The sequence below is a fragment of the Tigriopus californicus genome, chromosome 12, assembly GCF_007210705.1.
Source record: "Tigriopus californicus strain San Diego chromosome 12, Tcal_SD_v2.1, whole genome shotgun sequence".
In the NCBI taxonomy this organism is placed as follows: Eukaryota; Metazoa; Arthropoda; class Copepoda; order Harpacticoida; family Harpacticidae; genus Tigriopus; species Tigriopus californicus.
Window position 1 is genome coordinate 1,349,273 of NC_081451.1, and position 11,846 is coordinate 1,361,118.

General features: G+C 46.5%; 1 protein-coding gene across 3 annotated transcripts in view; it reads left to right on the forward strand.

The window, feature by feature from the left end:
• Nucleotides 1-11,846, forward strand: part of LOC131891838 (uncharacterized) — a 25,189-nt gene that overhangs the window by 7,470 nt on the left and 5,873 nt on the right. For all 3 annotated transcript variants that reach the window (XM_059241511.1, XM_059241512.1, XM_059241510.1), the window contains exons 3-4: nt 1,013-1,218; nt 1,281-1,448. In XM_059241511.1, the coding sequence (XP_059097494.1) occupies nt 1,013-1,218; nt 1,281-1,448 (374 nt within the window). The remainder of the gene's footprint in view (nt 1-1,012; nt 1,219-1,280; nt 1,449-11,846) is intronic.

The window sequence follows — 11,846 nt, forward strand, 5'->3', positions numbered from 1 at the left end:
ATCCCCTCGGAATATTGGAGGTCACGTATCTTTGCCCGGCTCCCCGCCAAATTCCATCATCGACGGGAGCTGACAAAGGAGTTGTTCAACCTAGCCCATCCTCTCTACTGCAATAACCAAGTTTTTCATCACCTCCCTCTACCCTCCTGCATCTGCAATGTCTGCTCCAACCCTCTTCATTTCTTCCATGTGCACTGAGGTACATATAGTCATTCTTCCCTAATACCACCTGTGATATCGCCAAACTGATCAGTCTTTGTATACCTTTGTTGTCATGGCCGAGAGCCGCAAAATATATATAATAATAATAGATACTGTACGTCTTCAAAAGCATCCATGAGCTTTGTCCCAACCCGAGATTTGGGGTCAATCCTTTTGACCGTAGAGGCTTAATGTGCGTTTTGAGAGCACCTTCAAGCCCTCGAGAATCCAGGCTAGTTAAAACAATGAAGTCCAACTCTCTTTTTTTCTCGGGCTCCTGCATTGTTCAATTTGCTGCCCTCAAATATTCGTAGGGTGTATGTAGGCGTTGATCCAGTGGCAGGACTTAAGTCAGACTTCGATAATTTATTGGTCGCAATTTCTTGCCACATCTGCCAACTCTAATTCGTTGATGGAGCAGATGTCATATGAATATAAAGTTAAGCATAATGAATACGTTTTTCGTATTGGAATTCCATTCCTAAGAGCGGTAAGGAAGTTCGCAAAAAATGCATTTTATAATGCAGTTGGCACAGGTCTGCCTGTGAGGATTTCGACATCACAATAAGTTCTTATTTAAAAAATTCAACACAATCAGCCTTACATTTGCCGGAGACTAGCTCACGAGCCAATCTCTAAGGTGCGCAACTTTTTTCATGAATCACGAGAAGGCAATTTAGCCAACCAAGTGGTTGGTCGTTAAACCTCGCATGGAGTCCCGATTTCCATGGACGCACAAATAATTGAAAAATTTGAATCAAGACATTACAAATCTTGGCATTGATTTGTTTGTTCTAAATTAAATTTCCAGAATGTCTCTGAGCCCGAGCTTGAATATGTGTATGGCCAATGCTTTTGCATTTGCGGATTGCCGAGGTGTTCAATGCACAAATGGCACGAATATCTGTGAGGGGATAACATGGGCTCAAAGTTCAAATCAATGCGTAGGTCCGCTCAAGGCATCTACATTCTCCAAAGTTATTGTCAAAGACAGCAATGTCATATCAAGAGACAAAGGTGAAATTGATTTCAACCTAGATAGAGAAAAAACCGCACTGATCATAGCATTGTTCTTTCAGACTTATTTATCTTCTATGGAAGAACTGCTCAGATCCGTGGAGTGTCCATAGCGGGTTTGGAACCGATTAGTTTACCACTACTTGATGCGAAAATTGTTCCCGTCTTATTCAAAGATGGGATTGTGGCCTGCGACCTCAAGGGCAAGACTTGCCACCATTGGCAACGAGGTAGGGCAAAATATTTTTTTTACAATTCTGGCCCAACCCAACAGCTGGAACAAAGCTCCTCAAACAGTGCAGGTCTAGCCCCTCAGGGCCCTAAAATTCATAGTGTTAATGACATACAGTGCGGTCACCTTTGACATCTGGCAATGGGCACAAGCTCCGAACCCACTGAGTGATGCGCGGGACATGGAGGGCCAGACATAGAGGCCAGCAATGAGGCGACGGGTTGCTTTGGTGCCGGGATGAGAACAGGTTATGCAAGCTATTAAACACTGTTCGAGTCATTGATGTGGTATTACTGGGCGAGGTTGAGATGATCTGATATCAACGATGATTTTGTATTCACCCATATGGGAGGTCTTCCAATGGCTTGGCCAATCCTGGTCCCGCGGGTCATGCACCATCCCTACCGCCAATTGGGCGTCGGCAATACATTTGTGAGGTCTCTTGTGGGTGTGTCGCTAGAACGGGGTTGCGAGATAAGGTATCTGCCACTACATTCATTGGGCCGGAGATGTGGCGAACATCAGTGCATATTTCACTGATGTAGTGGAGCATTCGGCAGCTCTCTTATTTTCAGACATATTCGGAGAAGTCTTGGGACAGAAGCAAAAGTTAAGGCTTGTTGTCTGTTAGGATATGAAAAAGGTCCAGGAATACCAATAATCAGGTGCTCGAACTTCTTAACGGCTAAGTGGATGGCCAGTAGTTCCCGATCATACGTGGAATAACGTTGCTCACGAGGTTCCAGCTTTCGGCTGAAAAAACCAATCGGGCGCCATCCTTGTTTTGTGAGTTGCTCCAGAACGGCACCCACAGCAGCGTCAGATGCATCTGTTACTAATCGTGAGGGAAAGACCAGCATCTGGGAAGCTGAGAGTGACTTGATCAGCCAGTGCCTCTTTTAAGGACACAAACGCTGTCAATGCATTCAGAGTCCATGTCAGTTGCTTTTCGCGCCGCTTTTCGAGCCCTAAGCGTCTGGAGAATGCGACTTCAACAGGGCATAGAGTGGCTGGGGCAATGTGGGCAAAAATGAGGGGTGCATCGACGATAAAAGTTTGCCAATCCCAAAAAGCCTGCAAGGACCGCACAGTTTGAGGTTCAGGGAAAGACTTAATGTCATTGACTTGGGTATCAAGGGTGCGACTCCTGCAGCAGATAAACTGAATACCGAGGAATTTCACATCAGCTTTGCCAAGAACAGTTTTGGTTTTATTGACTAGAAGCCCAAAGGTACGTAGCCGATCAAATAAGGCTGTCAGATGAGTGCGGTGTTTGCGCTGGGGAAGAGCTTGCCACAAGAATGTCGTCGACATGAGCAATAGACACCTTTCAGGCCACGCAGTGCTTCATCCATGAGCGCTGAAACGATTGCGCCGCGTTTTTCAGGCCAAAAAGGCATCCGTGTGAATTCAATATAGTCCAAAAGGAGTGGCAACGGCCGTCAAGGGGATGGACCTCTCATCGAGGAGGATCTGTGGAATGCACGGACAAGATCTATTGTACTGAAGATGGTTTGCGCCACGCAGCGACAAACAGAAAATCCTCCACATGAGCGGGTAGCAATCGTTTCAGTAATAGCTAGCATACGAAAATCCCCACATGGACGCCAGGATCCATCTGTTTACTCACCACCTGAATGGGCTTGCCACTACACTCTTGGATGGCGCAAAATCCCCAGTTCACGTATCTTGAAATTTCCGCTTCGGCAATTTCAAGTTTGGTGCCGAAGAGCCTCCTTGGCGGAGACTTAAAAAGGCATGCATTTGGTTTTAGAACTAAAGAATGGAACATAGTCATGTTGACACGAGGCCATTTCCGCAGGTGGCTCTAAAAGAGCGATTAAGTCTGGGTACTGTTCATGCAGTAACGGAGAGAAAGGGTTGTGCATGTCTTCAACGGACTAGAAACGGCCAAGAAACACGACAAGTTGATCCGTTGAGCTCGTGAACCGACGGTGTCAATGACTTTGTCCAGCGCAATCAACGTTAAATGTGATGTTCCGCGAGGAAATCGAAACCAAGCAGGATATCCTGCACGTCAGCCATGAAAAACTTGTGCTTGAAGATGCGCCCAAGCCAATATCGAACTCAATCTCACGATAATCGTAGGTTTTGACAACCGATCCCGAGGCTGTCTTGAAAAGGTCGGTCCGCACAGGTTTCTGGCGATCGTCGTCAGTAGCGGTGCCATACTCCATGTGGCCCACTATCCACCACACTGGAGCGGCCAGTCATTAAATCACTCACTTTGACGCAACTTACGGGTGTCATCATAGAAGTTTGCGGGAGCTGTGTGTCAATAAGAGAAAGGGAAGAAACGAACGGGATAATGTTGTTGATGAGTAATGGCAGCGCCCAATCAGCGTTGATACGGCTGGTGGGCGCCTTCGCCGTTTTCCGCCCCGCGAGACCACGAGCAGCCCATACCGTTACACTTCTTAGCTCTCCCAGCGTATCTAAGCGGGGTACCAGCAGAGCTCGCCCGCTCGATTGAGTGAGACGGCGGGGCTGGAAACGTTGCTGTCGACCTCGCCATTGTTTCTGTTGACCAGTAGCCAGCACGTCTTTGAGCCAAAAGAGAGCCCTCGAAGAATGTCTCGGGCCCGGCATCCAGGGCAGGAGCCACAACACCAGTTAAGGCGGAATTGGCGGCTTGGCGCCTGGCCACTCTGAAGCCCTAGATTCGCAGGGGTAGCAACCTGAGTGTCAGCTAAAGAGCCAAATCGGTCAGAGACTCCACACACGAAGCCAAGGCAGGTTGAAGAGAGGTGTAGCTTCTGCAGAAACAGCTGTCTAAACACTGGGGAACCGTTCGGCTTCCCCTCGGGCCAAGACTCCTCCATGAGATGGAGAAGGTCGGACGGACGGCGATCCCCTAAAACGCAAGTCCATTACCTCCTGCACTCGTTGGGCAAAGACTTGGTTGTGCCCGAAGCAGCGCTTCTTTGAATGAGGAGTAAGGGCGTCAGGATCGGGAGCTCTGATGACGGCTTGCACTTTCCGTAACACCTCAGGCTCAAGGCACGAGACGCAATGATTAAATTTGTCCTTCAGCGGTGATGCGAGAGAAGCTCAAAACAGCCTCACACTGGGCAAACCACAACTCAGGGTGAAGTCAAGAAATCTGGGCAGACGGGCGCTCACGGCATTCGTGGCGGCTTGAGAATATCCGTTCGCCGACGCCCCGGGTGGTCGTCCGGGTTACCATCCGAGCCGTATAAGGCAGATGCGAAAACTCCCGCCATTTCACGAAGTTCTTCGGTGCTGAACGGCATAATGTCGATGAATATAAGGAGATCGCCGAATGTACTTAAGAATGTTCCAGTTTTTTCAAAACATGGGAGAGACGATGAGGCGTGTTGGGTTTTCAAGTCGGGTCACCAATGTAGGAACGGGGAATGAGTACGTCTTGACGCTAGTAGACCTCGGTATCAACTGCTTATTAACCGGCCCCAACATCCAGGGTTCCGGGCACTACAAGTGTTAGCCCCAATCCTGGCCATTAAAGCGCTCGGAGAACTTGCTTCAATCTGGTTTAAGTAGTGTAACCTCAAAAGAGCCCTTCATAGCGCTAGGGCTTTATTTGGGCTCCAATTTGGACCTTTTCAAATATTCGTTTGTCAGGATAATTGAATTGAATAGATAAATGCACGTACGTTTCTCCTTCCTGAGTAAAAGTACAGCACTTGATTCGGTGCACAACGTGTGGAGCGGATCAAAGTTGGTCTTATTTAACAATCTTTATTGCGACTCTTGGTCATGTCATGGCGTAAAAAAAACTGTAGAATAAAATCTGTTGTATATACATTTATAAAAAGGTTTGTTGATAAAACAAAAAAATGTCAAGAAGGTAAAGCAATTTAAATAGATGACTAGAAAGTATATCACAATGAGTTATGACTAGAATTGGTTCAATGCACATTGAAAAATGGTAAAGAGGTGAGTTACAGATATGTACAAAGACAGTTAGGTAGAGGTAAGTGATGAAAAACTTGGTTATTGCAGTAGAGAGAATGGGCTAGGTTGAACAACTCCTTTGTCAACTCCCGTCGATGATGGAATTTGGCGGGAGCCGGGCAAAGGTGCGCGACCTCCAATATTCGAAGGGATGTCGGGCCAAGGACAAAAAGGTTCCGTCCTTGACCGTAAATGATGCCCGACATCACCTCCGGAAAGGTCAGTTCCCCAATACTATTGGACTAACCTTGCCAGCCAATGGTGAGGGGCTCAGTTTCACATAGAAATGTGTCCATGCATTGTTGGCATATTGGGGTACGCAGAGTATCGCTTGAGAATTGTGTAGGTAGCATCGGCGGATTTTTTGAGGGCGGATTGGGCGGAGTTGGGAAGCCAAAAGGTGAAGCCCGTAGAGAAAAATGGGGTGACGTGTCGGAAGAGTTGAAGGACTATTGGGAGGAAGATTCTTCAGGGAATTATTGATATGTATCCGATCCTGCCCTGGCTTAGCTTTTGTGATTTTTGATGGTTGGTGAATGAGAGTTGGGTGGAGAAAGTGGGTGAAAATCCGACGTAGTTAAAAATTGTACGATGTTCAATCAGGACTATTGTTAATGTGGAAGGAGGTGGGAGGCAGACGACCTTTATGGAAAACCATGGCCTTCGTCTTGATGGTGTTTGACTTGAAACCGTTCTCTTGGCAATAACCGTGAGTGTATTGATGGCATTTTGCAATTCCCGGCTGTGCCAAGAGGAACCAGGTCGTCTGAATACTGAATATATGAAGGAAATGGTTGATGGTGGGCCTGTGGTGTTTGAGGTTTCAGCAGGTCGGATACATAAAGATTGAAAAGAATTGGTGATAGTGGATCCCCCTGCGGAAGGCCAATGGAAGTAAAGTAGCAGGGGGATAGGTCCTCACCAGAACGAATGGAGCATCTGAGTCCCGCATAGATGTTGTGGACAGCAGGACACAGATTAACGCGGAACTCCCCACAGTTGGAGTTTGAGAATAATCGCGTTTGGTCCACCCTGTCAAATGCTTTGGAGAAATCCACAAAGCATCCATAACTCTCCTCTTGTTGCTGATGTGTGGAATGCCATTTCATAGAGGAGAGTGGCTGCTGTGTGGTTGAGCAGCTTTCTCCAGGAACCGAATTAGAACTGGGGAAGGAGATCCCTATCCTCGGCCAATCCGGAGAAGTGTGTAGGGGGACATCATCTTCAAGAAGGGGTTTCCGCAGGGCGATGTCCGATGGTTGTTTGGAATATCCCTGGGCCCCTTCTTATGGATGAAGATAATGGCTGACTCCATCCACGCTGGTGGGAAGAAGGAAGAATGGAGGGTGAGGCTGAGGAGATCTTGAAGGAGTGGCTGGGCTTGGATCTGGAGAAGTGAAAGTTGGAAAGGAGACACCCAGATGTTGAGGGGGCTTTACTCTTCATCTGCTTGAAGGCGTTCCGTCCACCAGCCAGGGGTGAAAGGTCCTGACTTATTGAATTCCCGTGGTGAACGAAAACATGGAACTCCTGACCCAAGCACTAGGTAAAAATACCTTGATAGCTCTCAAAGATGGAGTGCACCTAGTACATGGGCTTAAATTTCTTAGACCTATCTTAAGGCCTCCGGTTCTAACCCTAGTCAGGGTATACGAGCAATAGTTCGAGCTTCCTTTATCAGGGCCTCAAACAATCATTAAACGACTAAGGATACAAATCGCTAGCTACCTCTACTCCCCATTGGTCCCAGATCAATCTTGGTTGTCTGGCATACCTGGGCCAATCTTCGAGGCTAACTATCCTGCAAAATGTGGTCACTATCCTAGTCTAAACGCGTCTATCAAAGTCGACCTCTACTCTAGAGTCTAACTACTGATTTCTGCTACAAGAGTGATGAACTTTAGATACAGTTGTTGCATACAAATCACTTGCTACCTCTACTCCCACGATGCCAGCACGATCTCGGTCGTCTGAGAAATCTAGGCTACTCTTCAAGGCAAACTGTACAGTTCAATCTACTTTATTCATCACAAACACACCGCCTATCAGCTGTCTTGCTCTGGTAGAAAAGTGGGGGAATTGTTGGGCCAATGGAAAGGGGACATACGCATATGAAATCAATGGTTAATAATTACTGCTCGATTTCGGTGAGATGGTCCAACGGAGATGCTCGGATGACGTCCACTCGACGGATTGAAGGTCCACTAACAAAGTGACGAAGTGCTGTACTCAGACTCTGCACTTCCCAGGTCCTCTTGCTCTTGTGCACGGCTTCCTGGTTTTCTACTCCCATATGATGACGATCTCTGTCCTTCGAAACAGTTCCCACTTCTTGGCACCACAACAATGACAACGTCCCAGCACTTAGCAATGGCGGGTGCTTCCTCCTTGGAGAGGTTCAAAATCTGACTTCTCTCCTGGAGAATGAAAATGTGACTCTGCTCTCCTCGAGCGCAAAAATGTGACTGTTCTTGTTGAAGACTTTCCCGTGCCACGTTAGTTTCCGCCTCTTGCTCATGGAGGCTAAAACGGGTTGTCCCATGGCTATCGGTGGACGGTGACGGCTTCCTCTATCCACTTTTGCACACAAAACATTGGGCCGGAACTACGTCCCAACGGGACATTCCGGAAGGATTGGTCGTCATTTGCCGTCAGGGGGGGGGGGCCGACATTTTGGTAACATCGATCCTTGAGGATGAGATTGCTTATCCAGATCCTCTTCCCCCTTCTCAAAATGCTCACGAGAATATCGTTTTTGATGACCGAGGATTTCCTGTTTCTCCTCCTTTCAAACATGTAGCCGACATTCCTCACCCATGGTTGTTAGCTGGCTGACCAGCCCCTCGGGTACTGGAGCTCTTCCTTGGTGATAGGAACGATGTAGAGATTGATTCACACTGAATCACAAAGCTCTTTAATACAACCGGTTCCTGTGAAATTGTACAGCTATGATCAAGGGCTGGAGGAGCTACTTATGATGGATCCCGACGTCTTTAAGAGCATTAGGTGACATTTGGTTGACATCTGACCAACAAACGGACTACACGATGGGCAATCCAACAACTTTTGTGATTTTCCCAAGATAATAACATACATTATCTTCACATTTTGATAAAAACCGTTCCGGGAACAATCATTCATTCTGAGAGAGAAATATCTCATTTCTTTTATGAATTTATGTAATTGTATATGAGTCAGCTGTTAGAAACAAGGCTTCAGAAACACCACTCTCAAGGAAATCCATCCCCATATCGATCCAAGTTGGGTTCGTCGCATTCCAGTCAATCTGAAGATTTTTTCCTGCGGATTATTTCCTGGCATGGTACTATGGGTTTGTAGAAAAGTGGTTTTTAAACTGAACAATGGGACCGGCGAGCGTATTCGACGTCGTCGCTGAAGTCAAATTGATCTATTCTCGGCCCATATTTTCGTACTCCAATCAAAAATGAAGGCTGCTTGGCAGGAGCCTCTGTACTAGTAAGCCCAAATCCTCCAATGCAGAAAATGCCTTGCACTGCTCCACCGTCAAAGTTGCAGCATGATAAACCCGCCTGTTTGTGTGGATAATCCTCAAGAATGGTCCATTGTTTGTGTCCACATGGAAGATAAGAAAATCGGACCCAATATCTTTGAAGTCGGAGCTAGCCCGGTTATATCCCCAATTAATGCTATTGAAGTGCTATTGATGACCACGGTTAGCAAAGATTTTTCGTGGATGTGAGAGTTGTGGCTGTTCGACCCACTTTGCGCCATCGAAAGTTTCCACAAACTTTGTCGGAGTGCCGCCTATAGCCCTGCAATTGCCAAGAGCTTCCCGCCCACATTGTCCAGGAGCCTCTATTGTGACCATTAATCATGGCAGGAAAGGGCAACCATCCTCAGATCCTAGAACATCCAATCATCAACGGATTATCAGAAAAGTCCAATACTAAAGATTTGAGAATTGTAAAAAATGGACTTCTGTCTTTAAATCAGTTTTAATGTGACCATTGAATTTATGGCTTCAAGGGGAAAAGAAAACACGATAATCTGGCCTTTATGTCGCTTTTGTTATGGTGCTATTGTCCGTCATCCAAGAGTCAAGCTCTGAGTTACAGAAAGTGACGGGTCAAGTCCAAAAACGCACGTTAGGGGTGGGCGTTCAAAGAGGAAGGAAGCCAAAGAACAGACAGGGGTCTGGTCTCCCTTTTTGCTCCAGACTAACTCTCCCTGAGGGCCCTCATGTCTAAGTCAGTCAAAAAAATCCAAAAAAGAATCCATTACTTTGTCAAGTGCATCAATGTCAAAGGTCTAATGAGAGGACTATACTTCAAATAGCAAATAATGTATGAAGCATCCTTGTTAGAGCGCCATGTAATGGCAAAATTTAAAATACCTTTTTAAGAGACTTGGAGCAACGTGATAAATCATTATATCACAAATGAAAAAAAGCTGTTTACTACTAAACTGAAATTACAGGGCCGTTCATATCAAACTTTACAGTATATTTCAGGCTTTAAAAGCACACTTAGTAGGGAAGATCATCGTTTTTAAGCTTTCAAGTTCTCCTGGTCCTGATGGCGTGACATCTCAGCTTCTGATGAGATGCTCACTTGTTCTTGCTCCTGTTTTCTCGTAACTTGATGCGTTGCATCTTGGATCATAGGCAAGTTTCCATATTCACTAAAGTTAGCTCACGTTGTTCCAATTTTCAAATGGTAAATACCGGCATATCAGTAACTATAGGCCGATTTCTGTCGAAAATCAAGTCAGGTGTGCCCCAGGGCCCCTAATTTTTATAATATTCGTAGCCCCGCTTTCCAAAGCTTGATATTACTGCCAGTCCCCCCTTTTGTACAGATGATACAAAGTTAGTTTCTGTTAGGAATGGCCAAGATTCCAGTAGCCTTGCAAAAGACCTACACTAGAAAGAATCTGTTCTTGGTTACTGAGAGTAATTCCTTTGAATACATACTTCTACTCGTAGATAATGGAGGTAAAAATATTGAGCAGGTCTCTTCTATGAAAGATTTAGGCGTAATCCTCTAAAATATTGGAAAGTTCGATGAACAATATCCAGCTGAAGGTGGGAAAAGCTTTCCAAATGTGTGTTTGGATACATTGCACGCTTAAGTCCAGTCTTGATGCCACGCCCAGGCCTCTGCATGGGTGATTTGAGTCCAGGGAAAAAAAAAATAAGCCAACAACTTTTAATAGTCCCCTTACACTGCACGAAATATGTTTTTGAGTTCTGCACTCCAGAGGGCGCTTTGCCATTCAACCTCTACCACATAAGGGCCGATTGGGCCAATTCCTTGTTATTGAATTATAATACGTTTGTGTTGTTTTTGACTAATTATATCAAAATCTTATTTTCAATTAGTGCCTCGGGTCACATAATGTCCGGAAAAGAAATTGCGCTCAAGGCAAGGCAAATGCAGTTTATTTTAGCAACCTACTGTGCCTCTTCCCGTTTTCTTTGGGCCGTGTGACGTTGCAAATAAGGGCCCTTATAAGTGTGGGCATTGAGCCATTCGACCTCTTCCAAGAGCACGAGGCCATTCTTGTGCCCATCAGAGCCATTGATTGCCAAAGTCTCTAGGGACTCTGCCAGGTAGAATTCGGTATCAATTACCACCGTTTCTCCCTAGCTGAAAACAAGATCTTGACGTCTGGAGACTTCTTCTTCAGTAAATAACACCTACTCCCGGGGCGCCTCTGTACTCGACCACATTTTCATATCAGATTCCATCTCCGCCCAGTTTCGTCCATCTACTGGCCGTTTCTGATCACCTCCCGAATTCAGTCACCTTCAAGATGCCCAGAAATTTCCATCATCTGGGCGTAACTCGAAATGGGAGGTGCGTGGTCACTGTGCAGAAGTGCGCGGCTCAACTTAAGGCCCTGCAGCTATCCATCAACACCGGGGTTGTGAGCAATCCAGCTGCAGTGGCCCAAGGCATTTCGCAATCATTTCAAGAGTCCTCCTCCCTGCAAAGGAGGACTCAAGACCCCGTGGTTCAGCGCCTACCATCAAGAGCTGAGGGGTCAAATGCTCCAAAAACTGCGAAGTGCCAAAACGAGCCAAACACCGGAGACTTGGGAGCAATATGCGATAGCAAGAATGGCATATCACAAGTCTCTGCGGAGCGCCGAGTCAGCCCACCAAAGGTTGGAAGTGGAGAACCTGCTCTCTTCATCGGCCCCGTCCAGGATGGCGGGTTGGTACAAACGTGCCAAAAGCCCACCACCAACTCTGAAATTCCCGTGAGTAAATTCCTCCTCCACTGTCAAGAACTGTTTGCATCAACATCGGAAACAGTAGTGGAGGATGTGCAAGGCTGCCCAGAAGAACACCATCCCCTTTTGCAGCCCTTCACGGAACCCGAGATGGACGTGGCCTTTGTTCCGTCCACAATCGAGTACATCATCCTAATATGACATGGATAAATGATGTACA